General features: G+C 43.0%; 1 protein-coding gene across 1 annotated transcript in view; it reads left to right on the top strand.

The window, feature by feature from the left end:
- The first annotated feature begins 239 nt into the window (after positions 1–239).
- The window catches only part of tulp4a (TUB like protein 4a), a 197,762-nt gene continuing 178,279 nt past the window's right edge, over positions 240–19,722 (top strand). Inside the window, exon 1 of the mRNA XM_073051677.1 lies at positions 240–627. Within this exon, the coding sequence (XP_072907778.1) occupies positions 328–627 (300 nt within the window). The 5' untranslated portion in view covers positions 240–327. The remainder of the gene's footprint in view (positions 628–19,722) is intronic.

Here is a 19,722-nt window from a genome sequence, read left to right as displayed (position 1 = left end):
CCGCCCGCCACTCGCGCTGGGCGCTCCCGGGTTAACGGTGACGCTCGAGGCGCAGCCGACAGCAGAGCCGCCCGCGTCACTCCTGCGCGTGCGCGGATGCGCGCTCCAGCCGCGTCAATGGGCAACGGTTTCGGGTCGGGCTGAAGCGGTCGGTCGCCCGTACCTGTATCGCGGAGTGGGGGGGTTGTAGGCACAGCGCCTCCGCCCGCCCCGCCCCACCCCACCCCACCCCACCCAACCCCGGCTCGGCTCGGCTAGGTCAGGCCAGGCCCCGATGCTGCTCTCGGCCGCCTGAGGGGAAGGTCGGCGTGGTTCGGCCACTGTTTGATGAGCAGCCGCCCGGCAGCGAGGCAGTCAGGCCTCGGGCTCAGCGGGATGTTCGCGGCGGTGGAGCAAGGCCCGGTACTGTGCAGCGACTCCAACATTCTGTGCCTGTCGTGGAAAGGCCGTGTGCCCAAGAGCGAGAAAGAGAAGCCCGTGTGCCGCCGGCGTTGCTACGAGGAGGGCTGGTTGGCGACCGGCAACGGCAGAGGGGTGGTCGGCGTGACTTTCACCGCTAGTCACTGCAGGAGGGAGCGCAGCAACCCGCAGAGGATTAACTTCAACCTGCGAGGCCACAACAGCGAGGTGAGCTCTGCAGAGAGTTGCCTGAAGCAGAGGCCCTTCGGCCACAGACTGAACAGTAGCACCCATTCATTGGCTGTCGGTAGGAGCAGGTGCAACCCTAGGTCTGTCCTGCAGCTCCAAGTGTAATTTCTCGTAGGCTACCTCTCACTCCTTTTTTCCTTTCTCTTCGGAAGAGAAAATAAGCTCAAGGGTTCTTTTCTACTGCAGCTTCATTTGCCATTAGAGACAAGTGCTTGCTGTTTGGGGTGACTATATATACAGTGTATTAGTTTTGCTGCATCCCTTAGATAAGAGGGATGATAACATCTGGAGGGTTGATTCTAACATGGGGTTGAATTCCAATACAAGGTCAAATTTGAGTACACTCGGGAGCCATCCAACAAAGGGCTCGGAGTTCTATACGAAACTTCAGACTGGAATTTGTAATGTGTGTATAACTGAGCCTGACCCCTTGCTTGCTTCTGATTCAGTTCCATTTGCATCTGGTTGGAACAATGCCTGTGACAACATCTAGATAACATTCAGAGGTGTGTGGACTTGTCTGGCAAAAATAGTATTTGCCACAGTTGGAGGCAATGATCATGTCCAAGAAGGTTAAACGTTGGCGATTTAAGTGTAATCGTTAACAAGTTTCTCACTATTGACATCCCTATCCATTAATAAGAAACTCAGCAGGACTAGCTACATCTACATTGTGGCTGAAAATGCAGGACAGAGTTTGGGTATGCAGAGACAAGTAGCTTACAGTCTTAACATCTGAAAGTCTTTTCATCAGTTATGTGGTACATGCTAGGAATTTGGGTAAAATACTCTGTACGATCCAACTGCTCAGAAGAAGCTCAACATCAAAGCAGACAGGTTGACTTGACACATTATCCATTTATTCCATCTATTGGTTTTGTTCTGTGATTGCCAAGAGTACCATCGCAAAATGTACTGGGCTTTTCCCACACCTAAAAAAAATTACATGTAGCGTTTAGAAGAAGGGCAGTGGGTATGAATGAGGGAGCACTGCTACCTACAGATTGCCCTGTCATTCACCATACAGACTTAAAAAATATATTGCACTGTTCTCACACTGTCTGACGGCAGTGGGAACGTCAGCACCACAAAGACTGAAGTGGCTTTCGCAACAACATCCAATTCCTTTGAAAGGAATTTAAATAATTCCTTTTTAGATTATGATTTTGAGTATGGAGTAAAACTGAAGTGGAGATTGATGGTGATGTAGTTGGTAAAAGAATAAGCTTAAGGAACTGACCAGTTGACTGCTGTTCCTACTTGCATAGTATTACAGTGGTGTAAAGTGAACTACCAAGTCATGAAAGAGGAGAGACACTAGCAGGGATGATGTGAGAACAGCAATGGTTGGAGTTTCTGGGAGCAATTCGTAAGGCACAGAATAGTTACATCCCAAAGATGATGTATTCTAAAGGGAAAATGTGGCAACTGTAGGTGAAAGGGAAGTCAAAGACAGCATAAAAACAAAAGAGCAAAAATTTGCAAGATAGAGGATTGGGAAGCTTTTAAAAACCAACAGAAGATAACTAAAATCTATAGAGAGAGAATATATGAAGGGAAATATGAAGGTAAACTAACCAATAGTATGAGGATACAAAAAGTTCAGATATATCGAGTAAAAGAGACACGAGTGGATATCAGTTTGCTGGAAGTGATGCTGGAGAGGTAGTGATGAGGGACAAAGAAATGTTGGACGAAGTTAAGTATTTTGTCTCAGTCTTCACTATGGAAGACACTAGCAGAATGCTAGAAATTCAGGAGTGTCAGGAGGCAGAAGTGAGTGTAGCTGCTGTTAAAAGAAGGTGTTCTCAGAGTTCTCAGTGGTAGTGAAGAGATTGTGGAGGCATTAGTAGTCATCTTTCAGGATTCACTAGATTTTGGAATGGTTCCAGTAGACTGGAAAATTAGAAATGTCACTCCACTCTCCTTTTTTTTTAAAAAGAGAGAGGCAAAAACAGGAAATTTTAGGCAAGTTAACCTGATTTCAGTGGTTGGTGGCACATGATAAAATAGATGGGAGTCATCATGGTTTCCTTAAGCAAAAACCTTGCCTGACAAATCTGTTGGAAATCTTTAAGGAAATAACAGGCAGAATAGACAAAGGAGAGTCAGAGGATGTTGTGTACTTGGATTTTTGGAAGGCTGTTGACAAGGTGCTGCACGTCAGGCTGCTTAACAAGATAAGAGCTCATGGTTCTTCAGGAAAGATATTGGCATGGATAGCAGATTGAATGGCAGGAGGCAAGGAGTGGGAATAAAGGGGACATTTTCTGGTTGGCTGCTGGTGACTAGTGGTGTTTCACAGGGGTTGGTGTTGGGACCACTTCTATTACATTTCTGTTATCCAAATCTTTGACATATACAGTATCGATGGTTTTGCGGCTAAGTGCAGGACGAAATGAAGACAGGTGCAGGAACAGGGAATCTACAGAAGGTTTTAGATTAGGAGAATGGGCAAAGAAGTGGGGAAGTGTATGGTCATCCATTTTGGTAGAAGGAATAAAGGCAGAGACTATTTTCTAGATGGGAAGAAAATTCAAAAATGAGAGGTGCAAAGGGACTTAGGAGTCCTCATACAGGATTCCCTGAGGTTAATTTACAGGTTGAATTGGTGAGGAAGGCAAATGCAATGTTAGCATTTATTTGAGAAAACTAGAATATAAAGCAAGGATGTGATGCTGAGGCTTTATAAGGCATTGGTCAGACTGCACTTAGAGTATTGTGAGCAGTTTTGGGCACTTATCTTAGAAAGGATGTGCTGGCATTGGAGAGGGACCAGAGGAGATTTGTGAGATTGTTTCAGGGACTGGAAAGGTTAACCTGTGAGGAGCATTTGATGGCTCTGAGCCTGTACTCACTGGAGTTCAGAAGATTGAGGGTGGGATCTCATTGAAACATTGAATATTGAAAGGTCTTGATAGAGGGGATTCCTATCATGAGGGAGTCTAGGGCACAGCCTCAGCATAGAAAGGCGCCCCTTTACTACAAGGGTTCCCATCCTTTTTTATGCCATGGACCAATACCATTAAGCAAGGGATCCGTGGACCCCAGGATGGAAACTCCTGCTTTAGACATGGGTAAGGAGGAATTTCTTTAGCCAGAGGGTGGTGAATCTGGAATTCATTGCCACGGGCAGCTGTGAAGGCCAAATCATTGGGTATATTTAAAGTAGAGGTTGATAGGTACTTGATTAGTAAGGGCATCAGTGGTCACGGAGAGAAAGCAGGTGAATACAGTTGAGAGGGATAATAAATCGGTCATGATGGACTGTTGGTGCAGACCTGATGGGACAAGTGGTCTAATTCTTCTGTTGTCAAATAATCTTATTATTTATGGTATAATTATAATACTGTCTCAAAATTGTTCATGGAATTCATGTCATAATTATAAATTTATTTTTAATGAGTTTCCAATAAATTCAGGGGTAAATTTTCTTTATCACAAAGCTTAACCCAGTGCTATAACCCCATAACTTTTTTTAAACTCTGGTCTCATTCATAGCTTGTGCAAAGATTTGACACAGGAGGCCATTAGATTATTGTGGGTCTTGGTCACAAAATAATTACCTATTCCACCTTCTTTCATAGGCTTATGAGCTTGAAGATCATGTCTTTTCTGGTAAACAATCTAAATTGGATGGTGTAATAGATGGTGTAGAAGGCTATGAAAAATTACAAGGATTTTAGAAGATCAAACTAGGATAGAATTTGTACAATGAATGGTAGGGCCGGGAGAATTATGGAACAGAGGGACCTGGGAGTGTGAATGCACAGTTTGCTGAAAGTGGCATTGCAGTTAGATAAGATGGTGAAGAAGGGATTTGGATTACTGGCCTCAATTTAGATGTTGGGCATTATGTTGCAGTTATATAAGATGTTGATGAGACTTTTTGAGTACATTTTTTTTAAAAAAAGGGTTTTGATCACCCTGTTAGGGAAAGATGTTATTAAACTAAAAAAAATGGCACAACTATCTTCTGGGATGTTGCCCATACCTTGGTGCTTGAATTACATGGAGAGGTTGTATAGACCTGGACTTTATTTCTTAGAACATAGAAGATTAAGGGATGACCTGATAGTATACAAATCAGGAAGGGCATAGGGTGAAAGAAGAGTCTTTATTCCAGGAGGGGGTGCAAAAAGAAGAGAGCATTGGTTTAATATCAGAGACAAATGATTTTCAAAAGACATCAGGGACAGCTTCTTCATGTGAAGGGTTTTGTGTATTTTGCCAGAGATGGTGGTAGGCATTAGCAACACTTAAAATACATCTGGATACGTACATGGATAGAGATATAGAGTACCAGCTTGCTGTGCAACAGTTGGTCTGGACTAGATGGCCCAAGGGCCTGCTGTTTCACTCTAACTAATCAAATATTATTTAAATTGATGAGGTTTCTGCTTGTCATGCAGTGCGATCCAGACTCTGCCATCCTCTGGATAAAAATATTTTCTTCGTCTCCCAAGAAAACTGTTCAACCCATTACTTAATCTGTAACCATTGTTTTATCTCTCCAAGATAAATCCTACATATTTACACTATTTAGGCCCCTTCATACAAAACAGAAGGAGACTGTCTGTTCCATCGAGTCCATGCCAGCACTAAAGATCATCTCTTTTCCCCTACTTGTTTCCCTGGAACTGATTTTCCTGCACCCATCAGTATCAGGAATCATTTACAATTCTCATTTAAGATCTGAGGAAGGACATCTGCAGTCAGTTATTAATAACATAGGTATTGAAATTATTGTTTGAAGTTTTAAAATGTTTTCTTTATTTGGATTGGTTAATAGAGATGGAGGGTCAGAGTGAAGATTTCAGATGTAGTCAAACAAGCTAAACATTAGGAGGTAATTTCACATAAAGCCAGTGCCACTAAAACATATAATAAGCAAGTAGTTCTGTGCATTCACTTAAACAAGAACAATATATTCCTTAATATCTTTCACCCCACTGATTACCTGTTGAGATTTTAATCTCAATTCTGCTATCTGCTGGTTCTTGCACCTTGGTGAAATCAGATTGCCTGTCCTATAGGCAATATTAGAGGACCTGTCATTTCCTGCAATAATTAGTTATAACGTCAACTTTTCACTGCAACATAAACAAGTAGGCCATTGAGGGCAAGCTTGTCTCATTAAATCATGAGTAATCTATATTCTTATATAGGGTTGATCTTGCTGATAAGGTCAGTGGTTATTTTTTTTAAAATCTAATTTCCCAAGTGCTGATGGTATTGAACTGCAGCAGTCCTTGTGTGGCGAAGGAACTGTTATGCTAGAAACTCCACAATTAAAAGCAATTATCTGAAAAAGTTAATGACATATTGGTCAAGTTGGTCTACACTTTGGGGAGCCTGCTGTTATGATAATCTCATGCGCTTGTCCTTGTATGTAGAAGAGATCATGATTTTGGAAGTGATGGCAATGGATCCATGAAGAACTTTGCTGCAATTTTAATATACTATACACCGTGCAGTGGATAGTGTGGTATTTGGGTTTCTTTGTTTAGGATTCTTTTGACCTAATTGTAATGGAGCATCGTTCTTCCAGCCAAATGGACAGTATTGCTTAATGATTGGGATGTGCCTTGGGGATAGTGTATAATCATAAATTGTATCATATATTACTGGATGCCCAACTTCAGAACTGCTCTTGTATGATGTTTACTTCCCAGATGTTGCTCAACAATTGAAACTTGTTTAAATGTTGAGGTGTTGGTGACATTCCCTTACTGTTAGCAATGGTCATTTTCTGGCATGTGTGGTAGAAATATTAATTTAGTCAGGTCTTAATTTGGAGAAAATAAGGAATTATATGTTTATCTTTGGAGCTTGAATTGTTATTGAATTTTGTATGATCCATTCTAAAGTTTTCTACTTTTGATTTTGTAATTGTTGATAAAGCAGCCAAATGGTCACCAACCATATCCATTTTTTTTATGATAGGTATGAGCAGTCAGTGGAGGATGATACCCTATTCTTTGAGTTCAGTTTTGCTAAGGTTCCTTCAGTTCAACTGAGTGGTAGGTCTTGAGTGACATCATCCTTGGTCAAATTAAGACTTTTAAGCCAATCTGCAGCGGTGTAGTTCTGGCAGTGAGGCAGAAACCGAGCTTCAGTGAGTAGGTAATTGGGTTGATTGCACCTCACATAATTACTTCTTGCTTTGAATGACAGTAAACAGGGTATCTACTATACTTTTTGTTGTGGATTTTGTGGGCAAAGCATGACTGCACAATTTAAGGCATTGGTCAGATAGCAGCCATTGTGTATTGAAGTTGCTTGGCCAGAGATGTGGCTAGGTTTGGATACTGGATTTTCAGCACTATAATGTGTATTGGCCAGTCACCAGCTATTGCTGTATCTTTGCCTAAGCAGTTTCTGGATCCCTGATCGGTCCTAACCTGAATCCAGTCATTTACTTGTTCTTCACTGATATATAAAATGCCTGGAGTTGCCAAGGCCTTTTCCTGTCCCCTTCTGGTTCTCTGAAGTCCATTCTTAAAGTCTTTCCTGGGTACTATGTAACTCTCAAGAACCGTGTCTAATCCTTGCTTCCTAAACCTTAAACTTCTTTCTTCTGCTTGCCTCGATGTTCTACCTTTCTTTTCAACCATGGTTGTTTTTATCCTACCATCCTTTCCTTCAATGGGACAAACCTATTCAGTACCTCATCCCTAGACAACCTCTACATTTTTGTTGTGTATTTCTGAGTGCATCTGTTCCCAGTTTACTGCCAAGTTCCTGCCAAATAGCATCATAGTTCCCCCTCCCCCATTTAAATACTTTCCCAAACTGTCTGCTTCAATCTCCTACTAAGGCTATAGTGAAGGTCAGGTTGCCGGAGTCATTGTCTCTAAAATGCTCACCCACTGAAAGATCTGACACCTGACCTGGTTCATTGCCTTGTACCAGATTCAGTATGGCCTCTTCTTAATCGGCCTGTCTACATATTGTGTCAGGAACCTTTCCCAGACACAGCTAATGAATTCCACCCCATTTGAATGTTTTGCACTTAGGAGATGCCAATCAGTATGGAAGTTGGATCACAAACGAGAAGATCTGCAGATGCTGTAAATCAAAATAACACACACAAAATGCTGGAGGAACCTCAGGCCAGCCAGCATCTATGGAAAAGAGTAGACAGTTGACATTTCAGACCAAAGGTTCTGATGCAGGGTCTTGGTCTGAAACATCAACGGTTTATCTTTTCACTAAGTGCGGCCTGGCCTCCCGAGTTCCTTCAGCATTTTGTGCATAGGGAAGTTGAAGTAATTTATGTTAACAAGCCTGTTATTTGTTTACCTTTCCAAAATCTGCTTCCTGATCTGGTTCTTCACTGTCTCTGTTACTATTGGGTGGGGGGTGGGGGGGGGGGGGTCCTGTAAAATATTCCCAAAAGAGTGATTGCTCCCTTTCTCTGACTTCCACGCACACTGTCTCAGTAGATGATCTCTCCCATTCTGTATCTGGTGATACTATTCCTGATTAGCATTGTCACACTGCTACTTCTTTTGCCCCCACCTCCTTGTCCCTTTTGAAATATTTAAACCCAGAACATTCAGCAGCCGTTCTGGTCCTTGTGACAGCTTAGTCTCTGCAATGACCACACATCATAGTTCCATTTACTGACCCACGCACTAAGTTCATTACCCTTGTTCCTGGTACTTTTTGCGTTCAAATTGACGTACTTTAATTAATCCAACTGACTGCAATTGCCTGTCAGTTTTGAGATACAGTATAGTAGCAGGTTCTTCCAACCCAACCAGCTTGCACTGCCTAATTATATCAATGTGACCAATTAACCTACTAACCTGTATGTCTTTGGAATGCGGGGTGGGGGTTAGAATAGAGCACCCAGAGGAAACCCACATGGACATGGCGAGAATGTAAAACTCCTTACAGACAACAGTGGGAATTAAACCGAGGTTGCAGGTGTGGTAATAGCATTACACTAACCACTACACTACTGTGCCACAACATCCTTCCTCAGTGTCTCTACACTCTGCATCAACCTGTAGACCGAAAGCCTCATCCTCTGATTTATCTCATTGGTTGCAATCACCCTGCCAAGATAAAGTGAACGAGCTCAGCATGCGTGCAGGAGGCAGCGCCAATGCAGTCGTCGATGTAGCGAAGGAAAAGAGGGGGATGGATACCTGTATAGGCTTGGAACATGGACTGTTCCACAAAGCCAACAAATAGGCAGGCATAGCTGGGACCCATACGGGTGCCCATGGCTATACCTTTAGTTTGGAGGAAGTGGGAGGAGCCAAAGGAGAAGTTATTGAGAGTAAGGACTAATTCCACTAGACAGAGGAGAGTGGTGGTAGAGGGGAATTGGTTAGGTCTGGAATCCAAAAAGAAGCGAAGAGCTTTGACACCATCCGGGTGGGGGATGGAGGTATATAGGGGCTGGATGTCCATGGTGAAAATAAGGCGGTGGGGGCCAGGGAACTTAAAATCATCAAAAAAATTCAAAGCGTGAGAAATGTCAAGAACATAGGTGGGAAGCGATTGAACAAGGGGGGATAAAACAGTGTCAAGGTATGCAGAAATGAGTTTGGTGGGACAGGAGCAAGCTAAGACAATAGGCCTACCTGGACAGGCAGGTTTGTGGATCTTGGGTAGGAGGTAGAAACGGGAAGTGCGGGGTGTGGGAACTTTGAGGTTGGTAGCAGTGGATGGGAGATCCCCAGAGCTGATAAGGTTGGTGATGGTGTGGGAGACAGTGGCCTGGTGCTCCTTAGTGGGGTCACAATCGAGGGGTAAATAAGAGGAGGTATCAACAACCAGGTAGAGGCCAGTACGCCAGACCACAACAGTGCCACCCCTTATCAGCGGGTTTTATAGTGAGGTTGCGATTGGTGCGGAGGGAGTGAAGAGCAGAGCGTTTGGAAGGAGTGAGGTTGGAATTGGAACAAGGTGTGGTGAAGTCGAGATGGTTGATGTTCTGTTGGCAGTTAGCAATAAAGAGATCCAGAGCAGGCAGAAGACCAGAGTGGGGTGTTCATGAAGAGGAGGAGGGATGAAGACAGGAGAAAGGGTCATCAATGGGGGTGGGAGAGTCCTTGCCGAAGAAGCAGGCTTGAAGACGGAGCTGGCGGAAGAAGAGTTCAGCGTCATGGCGTACGCGGAACTCGCTGAGGTGTGGGCGAAGGGGGACAAAGGTGAGGCCCTTACTGAGGATAGAGTGCTCTGCCTCAGAGAGTTGAAGGTCGGATGGGATGGTAAAGACCAGGTGTGGATGAGAGATGGGATGGGGGGGGGGGGGGGGGGGCTGGTGGAGGCTGGTGGTGTCGGTGGAGAGGGGAGGATTGGGGTGAGAGGAAGATGGAGCCTCTGAGGGCCTAGGAGCTGACGGTGGGATCTGAGGGAGACGGGGTTGCAGAGTGGTGGTGGGGGAAGGGGAGACGGGAGTCACAATCACAGCAAAACCCAGACTCCAGCACCATCAACGCGGGTTCCAACAACCATGAACACCTTCAAAGTGATTGCGCAGCCTCCAACTGCGACTCCAGCCTTGAACTCCAGGCCGGGTTTTCACATGCTGCGATTGTGACTCCCATCCGCTAAGGCCTTCACATGGCCCCTTCCGGCTCTCCTAATTTCATTCTTAAGCTTTTTACTACTATCCGTATAATCTTCTAGTTCTCTATCATTACCTAATTTTTTGAACCTTTAGTAAGCTTTTCCTGACTGGATTTACAACAGCCTTTGTACACCATGGTTCCTGTACCCTACCATCCTTTCTGTCTCATTGGAGCGTATCTGTGCAGAACTCTGCACAAATATCCCCTGAATATTTGCCACATTTCTTCCATACGTTTCCCTGAGAACATCTGTTTCCAATTTACGCTTCCACATTCCTGCCTGATAGCCTCATATCTCCCCTTACTCCAATTAAACATTTCCCTAACTTGTCTGTTCCTAACCCTCTCCAATGCTATGGTAAAGGAGATAGAATTGTGATCACTATCTCCAAAATGCTCTCCCATTGAGAGACCTGACACTTGACCAGGTTCATCTCCCAATACCAGATCAAGTACAGCCTCTCCTTTTGTAGGCCTGTCTACATATTGTGTCAAGAAACCTTCCTGAACACATTGGAGCCTGATGCCTCGCAGATTTTGCTCTCTTAAAGGGTGATCTGACATCAGTGTCTATGATAGAGATCACAGAGCTGTTGGATGCTCTGGGGGACTCATGGGTGTAGTGCTATTCTCCCTTTCAAAGTGTGCATAAAAGGGTTGTGCTCATCGGGGAATGAAGCATCACTTCATGCTGTTAGATTTTGCATGCAAACCCTGCCACAGCTTGTTGAGCATCCTCTTCACGGGTTGAGAGAGAAAATAAATCAGCCATGATTGAATGGTGGAGCAGACTTGATCGGCCAAATACCTAATTCTGCTCTTGCGTCTTTTGGTGTTATTGTCATCTGATTCTGTCTCTAGCTTTACTCGGATTTGCCTTTTCACTGTCAAGCTATTTCCTAGGCCATAGCTTGACATTTTGTAGATTATGGATCACTGGTCTTTAATGTTACAGATAGAGCCCTTAGCAGACTGCAGTTCTCCTGTTTTATCCAGGGCTTCAGTTTGGGAATTTCATAAGAAATAAGAGCAAGAGTAGGTCTTCTGGCCCGTCAGGCCTGTTCTGCCATTCAATAAGATCATGGCGGATCTGATCACGGACTCCTCTCCACGTACCTAACTTTTCCATATAACCCTTAATTCCCCTACTATGCAAAAATCTATCCGCAATCTTTTGTTTTAAGTGTATTTACTGAGGTAGCCTCCACTGCTTCATTGCGCAGAGAATTCCACAGATTCAGTACTCTTTGGGAAAAGCAGTCCTCATGCACACAAAAGTACCCCCTCTCCGGCTTCATTTTTTTTCAGCCACCAGGCTCCTCAAATTATGTAATTGTAGCTGATCTATGTTGACCTCCATTCCTTTTCTAGTTTCTTATAATGCTCAATTCCTCATCATTTAAATATTTAAGGTGAAGGTAGATAAATATGTTTAATGATCTGGTCATCACTACTCTAGGTAGGGTGTGCAAATTAGGCAGAGAATCCCAGAGATTGACTGCATTGAATTGTCAAACCATACAGGCTGCATGTAGAACCACAAGCAGTTCAGACCGGAATATGTCGTAAAAATGACTATGATTATAAGGATAGCTTCTATTCTGCTGAGACTATTGAATTGTTTCCTTGTAAGGTGGGCTCTTGACCTCACAATCTATCTTGTTAGATCCTTGCACCTTATTGTCTACCTGCACTTTATTCTGCAGTCTATCATTGGTTTACCTTGTACTGCCACAGTGCATGATTATAATGAATTGATATGTATGAATGGTATGCAAGAAAAGTTTTTCACTGTTTTTCCCACCACCCCACTAAAGATAGGGTTCCCCTTGTCCTCACCTACCACCCTTCCAGCCTCTGGGTCCAACATATAATTCTTCGTAACTTCCGCCACCTCCAACGGGATCCCACCACCAAGCACATCTTTCCCTTCCCCCCCTTTCTGTTTTCCGCAGGGATTGCTCCCTACGCGACTCCTTCGTCCATTCGTCCCCCCCCATCCCTTCCCACCGATCTCCCTCCTGGCACTTATCCTTGTAAACGGAACAAGTGCTACACCTGCCCTTACACTTCCTCCCTTACCACCATTCAGGGCCCCTGACAGTCCTTCCAGGTGAGGCGACACGTTACCTGTGAGTCGGCTGGTGTGATATACTGCGTCTGGTGCTCCCGGTGTGGCCTTTTATATATTGGTGAGATCTGACACAGACTGGGAGACCGTTTCACTGAACACCTACACTCTGTCCGCCAGAGAAAGCAGGATCTCCCAGTGGCCACACATTTTAATTCCATGTCCCATTCCCATTCTGGTATGTCTATCCATGGCCTCCTCTACTGTCATGATGAAGCCACACTCAGGTTGGCGGAACAACACCTTATATTCTGTCTAGGTAGCCTCCAACTTGATGGCATGAACATTGATTTCTCTAACTTCCGTTGATGCCCCCTCCCCTTCTTAGCCCATCCCTTATTTATCTATCTTTATCTATCTATTATTTTTTCCTCCTTCCTTTTCTCTTTTTCTCTCTCTGCCCCTCTCACTACCACTCCTTGCCTGCTCTCCATCACCCTCTGGTGCTCCCCTCCCCCTTTCTTTCTTCCTAGGCCTGCCGTTCCATGATCCTCTCCCTTCTCCAGCTGCGTATCCCTTTTGCCAATCAACTTTCCAGCTCTCAGCTTTATCCCACCCCCTCCTGTCTTCTCCTATCATTTTGGATCTCCCCCTCCCCCTCCCACTTTCAAATCTCTTACTGTCTCTTCTTTCAGTTAGTCCTGACAAAGGGTCTTGGCCTGAAATGTTGACTGTACTTCTTCCTATAGATGCTGCCTGGCCTGTTGCGTTCCACCAGCATTTTGTGTGTGTTGCTTGAATTTCCAGCATCTGCAGATTTCCTCGTGTTTGCGTTTTTCACTGTACCTTGGACATGTGACAAGAAGGAACCAGTTTAACAAAGCTGCTTTGACAGCATGTGGCAAGCCTGCAACCTCAGCCACCAAAAATGGCAAAAGTAGAAGATTTGTGGGAAGGTTAACACTTACACATTCTGCTCCAAGTCTTAGGTCTTTCAAGCTGAAATTGCCATTTATTGCTGCTTGACTGAAATTGGGGAGAGGCAATAAATGTTCTTGGCCTGTAGAGCATGACCAGTTAAAGGCAAATAGTCTTTCTAGCTTTTTAATTGCTTTTACCAGAATTTCAGAGTCTGCGTCAGCACCTTGAACATATGCATTTCTAGTATCTTAATCCAAGGATTTATTCATGAAATGAGCTGAGTCTCCTATGGACTAATGTGACAGCACTGTTTGTTTATCTAGAGATACAGCAGGGTAATAGGTCCTTTCAGACCAACGAGTCCTTGCCTCCCAGTTACTCCCATGTGACTAATTAACCTACTGCTCTACCCATCTTTGGAATGTGGGAGTAAACAGGAGGAAACCCACATTCATGTGGAGAACGTACAAGCAATATACATACAGCAGCAGAAATTGAGCCCAGATTGCTGGCACTGCAAAATGATGCGCTAACCACTGCAATACTGTGCCACTTGGTTTGGGTGACCGCATTTGATGACTGATGGTTGAAGGTTCCTGTTAGAATTGAACTGGACTGCTTCAGTCTTTCCTATACTGGTCCGATGTTGTTCTTCAGTGCCATGCCAGACTTGTAGTGACTTGAAATATTTCAATGTACGAGTGCAAAGGAGGTGAAGTACTACAAATATGGTCTTTAGCTATTTTATTGCTAATCTTCTAAGTATATTGTTAAATATTGGAGGGACACAAGTTCATCCGTGCAGCAAAGTAAAATATACTACAAAATGCCTTTGTAAAATAACAGTCAAAAATTTAGAGAAAGGAAATTAAACTCAAATTAGCACAAATACTAATCACTTGGGAGAATACAGGGAACACTTTTTAATAGTTACAATAAGGAAAAGAGTATGGTTAGTAGCAGAGGAGTTATGATTATCTTATGGATAACAGTGGATATGGTACTGGAAATAAATGGGACAGGTTGTTTCATCATTTTGTGTTTAGAATTTACATTAATGGAACAGGAAAGCAAGCTGGACCTTTAAAGAAATCTATTATTGAACCAAAAACTGTGGTTCACCGAAGTTTTGAGCAGCCCATTCTACTGCTTAAGAAAGATGAATTGAACAGAAACTAGCCTACATTTGTGAAGTGGGGTGCCGTGCGCAATCATAATCAATTGAAAACGGATGTGGGAGCACGGAGGAACATCTGGAAATCTCCAGGAAGACCTTTTTCGTTGCTGCTGTGAGGTCCGGGACTCTGCTGGGAAGAACAGGCCACCAATCCTCGGGGTCGCGTTGCCGATGGCTGTTGGCGGGGCCGTCTTAATACACTCGGCAGAGGATGGTGCTCGGAGAAGCTGTGCCGGAGGGGATGGTCGTTGGCTTGGAGGTTCGACGGACTCGGAGTCCGCTGCGGTCAGGTCGCTTTCGGTGTGTGCTGCGTCTGCGAGGCTGGTTTCGACGGAGCTTTCATTGTCTGCTGCGTCTGCGAGGCTGAGTCAGGCGGTGCTGCGGAAGACCATAGTGGGGGTATTCCCTTCTGCCGCCGGCATGGGATGGCGAGTCTGTCAGGACCCTGGGGACTTGTGGAAACTGTGTGGTGATTTCCTCTGAACTTGTAGTCCTTTAACATCTTTGGACTATTTTTACTGTGCCCATGATCTGTTTTTTTTTAATCAATTATGCTATTGTTTGCACTGTTGTAACTATGTGGTTTTGTGCAGGTCTTGTAGCTTTAGTTTTCGGTCTTGTTTGTCTGGTGGATTTGGAGCTCCTTTCCGGGGAATGCGCTAAGACGGTAGCGCGATATTAATATGCAGCAGCCTCTCCAGACTCTGGATTGGGGATTGCCAAACGTTATGTGGATTTTCTGGTGTAGTCTGTTTTGTCATATGCTTTTGTGATATCATTCTGGAGGAACGTTGTCTCATTTTTTAACTGCTTTGCATTTGTGGTTTCTAAATGACAATAAACTGAATCTGAATTTGTTAAAATATAGTAAGAGTCAAAAAGTGACTGAATACTTGAAAAGGGTCACAACTATTTAAGGGATGGGTAGATGTAGCTGCTTGCCCTGAAATTTAGTTTCTGCCTAGTTCTCAGCATATTAGTGCCCACGTTTGTTGAAAACACTACTGATTATGATCATTATGGATGGCAACATCAGGTTGCAGAAGGGTTGAAATTTTTTTTTACATCACTATCATGTTTGGTTAGGTTATACTGAGTTTGGGGTACCACAGTTTAGGAAAACTACCATATCTTCAAGGTTCAAATTGTCAGAGCTAATACTAATAAATGCTTGAGTTATGTTGAAGTATTTTAACTGTGATAGGGAAATGAGAGCAAATAATGGGCACAGCCTCTGCTCCTTGCTGAGTCATGGACATGGATGCAGTGTCAATAAAAAGGGGTGGCAAACTTTTTTGAAAGTGTGTCCCCAAATTAGAAATAATCTTTTAACAAAAAAGTATTCTTGCATCCTGTGGTAATTTTGAGCAGATATTATCTTTGATTAATGAACTAGCAACAATAATTATAGACTTTTAAGGATGAAGGATAACTCTTACGTATCCATTGTTTTCTAATTAATGGAAGTATAACAGATTAAATTAATGAAGAATTTTAGAAAACATGCTTAAAATGTTTGTGTTGATCTTTAAAAACAATTGAAGTAACATAGTTTCTAAAAGTCTTGTTTATTATACCTCATAACATGAGAAATGTGAATGTGAAATTATAAACTGTACATACTCATAAAAGATCAAAGAAAGGAAAATAAATGCACTAAAGAATCGAGGGGTGACACTGCATGCTGTGTGCCAACACAATTTTGCTGTGTTCCTTAAGTTCACTATTCCTGACATTCTTAAAAATTAGGGCCAGGTCTCGCAGGAGTGAAATTATATGACACTTCTGTGTGCAAAGGAAGATGAAAGACTGGAGGGTACTGAGTGCTTGGATCTTTTGTCAGTTTAAAATCTGAGGTTGATAATTTTTTATTGACTGATGGTATTGAAGGGTTTGGAGTAATGGTTTCCAAGGGATTTGGTAGAGAGACAGTTGGAGCTGGGTTGCAGTGGTGATCTTACTGACATTATTTGAGGGGGCAAGTGGCTTAATCCCTCTGTTCTCATGTAACCTATGGTACTGCTTCATTTTAATTTTAGTATGTACTATTTTTATTTCACATCAATTAATTCTGAAGAAAATCCGCATTCTGATCATGCATTTTTAAATTTTGCAAGTAATAATTGATAATTACAGCATTTGGGCTGTCTTTATGGCTTGAACTATGCTTCTATTTCTGCATACGCTTTGTTTGCAGTACAGTTTTTAACAATGTTATGTAGCTTTATGGTCTGACTAAAGACACTGGGCTTCTGAATTCTGAGCATCATGTTCTTGGATTGCCACTGTGGAAACAATTGCTCAATTTTCACTGACACAGGCCACTGCTGTCACCCACTCTTGAATGTAATGTACTTACTCGTGAAACTATCTTGTGGCAGCAAACTCATTCCCTGCTTCACAGCTTTTGGATTTTATTAATAACTGAATGTTTCCCAAGGTTCAAGTTTTAAAAGTAGGGTGATCAGAATCTTCAAAAGTGAATGGATCACCTATGATATGGATTTTTTTTTCTCTTCTCTGGAGTAAGTTCAGGGGAAATCTTGGTTAAAACAAATCAGCAATGCTGCTGAACTTCATGTGGTTGATTTGATTATTGCCCTCTATGATTTCTCTCAGATAACTTTACTTCTGTACTTCTATTCTCTCATTTATAAAGGCCTTCATACCATTTTCCGTACTATAATTACTTTCTCAGCCTGCATGTTGACTTTCAGTGACTTGTGAAAGTGGACACCCAGATCTTGTTGAACATCAATGTTTGCCAATCTTTCATCATCTGAAAAATATTCTGCTTTCCATAGTGTGCTGAAATCTTGTACTTTATTTTCCATCAGCCATGTTCTCATCCACTCATTTAGCTTATCTAAATCCCCTTGAAGCCTTTTTACATCCTCCTTCATCTCACTTTGTCTTATATCAATGTGAAGAGTAGAAGAATTTGGATAAGTGAGATAGCCGTTTCTTTTGGTGAAGGGGAATAGATGATTTAAACAAGATTCAAGATTATTGCTATTCTTCAGTACATGAGTATAAAGGAGAACAAAATGATTGTTGTTCCAGTTCTGATGCACTGTAAAAAACATAAGCATAAAAACACAAATATAAATATAAAAGCAATCCTATAAAACAATGTATAAGTAACTGTTTTGAGTGTGGTTGTAAATACATAGTAAATATATAAGATTAGATTATATCCATAAACTGATTGTATGTATCTAAAATGATGCTTGGTGCATGAATATCCGTACATAAAGATTGACATGACAGGAAACAGCAAAGTGACTCTTGGTAAAAGGAATTCTAGGTAGCAGCAGGGCCTATGACTACACAGTAGGATGCCGACAGCATCAGTGTAGTTTTGAGGTGTGCAGTGTAATTGTAAAGTGGCAGTGCTTGGGGACGAAGGGTGCTGAGGGGCTATGGAGAAGAGTGTATGTAGTGGGGGCGGGTGGATTAATGGGTGAAGGTGTTGATCAGCCTGATGATGGGGGGAAGTAACTGACTTTGAGTCTGGTGGTCCACGTGTAGACACTGTATAGCCTCTTCCCTTTTGCAGTGTGATGAACAGTCCTTAAGCAGGATGTGTGGGTGCATTCCTTCATGATATTGCTGGCCTTTTTTTCGGGACACTTTTTGGTATATATGTCCTTGATGGATAGGCTGGTGTCGGTGATGATTTGGCAGTTTTAACTACCTGTTGTAGAGCCATCCTGTCCACCACAGTGCAGCTTCTGTACCATGTAGTGATATACTATGTTAGGATGCTCTCTACTGCGATCTGTACAAGGTCAAGGGTATTGATGCCCAGCTATCTTCTGCTTCTTCAGAAAGTAGAGGTGTTGGTAAGCTCTCTTGACTGTAGAGGATGTGTTCTGGAACCATGAGCAGTTGTGTGAATTGTGCACTGCCAGGTGTTTGAAACTCCTCACAGTTTTTCCTGCTGTGTCGCAAAGTTAGAGCAAATGCAAATCATTCTTTAGGCAGGAGTTGATGTGCTTCATGACCAACCTTTCAAAGCACTTCATTGCAGTGGATGTAAGTGCTACTAGGTGATGATCATTGAGGCAAGTTACCATGTTCTTCTTGGGCATGGTATGACTGAAGCCTGCTTGAAGCAGGTAGGTACGTCAGACTGCCGAAGCAAGAGGTTGAAGATGTCAGTAAACATGCTAGCTACTTGATTAACACGGGACCTCAGTACTCAACCAGGTACACCATCAGGGAACAGATGCTTTCCATGGGTTCATCCTTCTGAAGGATGCTCTCATGTTGATGTTTCAGACTGAAACCACATGGTCATCTGTGGATGTGGAGGGTTTGTGAAGGTGTCTCCCATGTTTTGTCAGTCAAAGCAAGCTTAAAAGGCATTGAGCTCATCTGGGAGCAAGACCTTGTCACTTATCGACACGTACAAACAAGCTGGAATAACTCAACAGGTTGGGCAGCATCCGTTGAAACGAGCAGTCAACGGATACTGCCCGACCTGCTGAGTTTGTCCAACTTGTTTGTATGTGTTGATTTGACCACAGCATCTGCAATGTACTTTGTGTTTCCTTGTCACTTATGTTGCTTGGTCTTGCTTTGTAGGATCAAGCTCTGCCAGAGCTCTTCAAGCATCCTTCTGTGATTCAAATTTGGTACAGAATTGTACTTCAGATTGAAATGGTTTTTTGGAGGCTGTACCTCTTGTACTTTCCTGGGTTGCCATTCCTCAACACCACCAATCTAGCCTTCAACAGATTAGACGTAGATCAGCTTGCAACGTGGGACCTTTCTGAAGTCCTTAGTAATATCCATATATACAACATCTACTGCTCTACCTTCTCCTATATCCATGGTTATCTCTTTGAAAAATTCCCAAGGATTCATTAGACATGCCCTCCCAAGCACAAAACCATGCTGACTATTCCTGTTCAGGACTTGATTCTCCAAGTGATGATAGATCGTGATCCTCTGACATCCCCCCAGTAATTTCCCTACAATTTTTAAACTTTTCCTTACAACTGTTTTTAAAGCTCTCAAAGGTCTGGGATCGCAGTATATCACAGATTCACTGTAGTTTTAATACGCTGTTTATGCTCTCGGGTCTTCTTCGGCTGGTCTTTTAAATTTAAACAATCTCCCTCAAAAGATAATTAGCAGATCAGCTGCTTTGAACTACACTCCTAAACTGTGGAATTCAATACCTCAGACTATAATGGATTAACCTGCTGAGGACTATCTTGGTGTTGTTCAGGAGCGGTGACCCAGAAAAGTACAAGAGGTCCAGGTATGACTTCTGGAAAGCTGTTCCACATCTGAAGTGAAAA

The sequence above is a fragment of the Hemitrygon akajei genome, chromosome 7 (assembly GCF_048418815.1).
Source record: "Hemitrygon akajei chromosome 7, sHemAka1.3, whole genome shotgun sequence".
Classification (NCBI taxonomy): Eukaryota; Metazoa; Chordata; class Chondrichthyes; order Myliobatiformes; family Dasyatidae; genus Hemitrygon; species Hemitrygon akajei.
The sequence above is the reverse complement of the archived record's forward strand: the minus strand, read 5'-3'. Positions and strand labels throughout refer to the sequence as shown.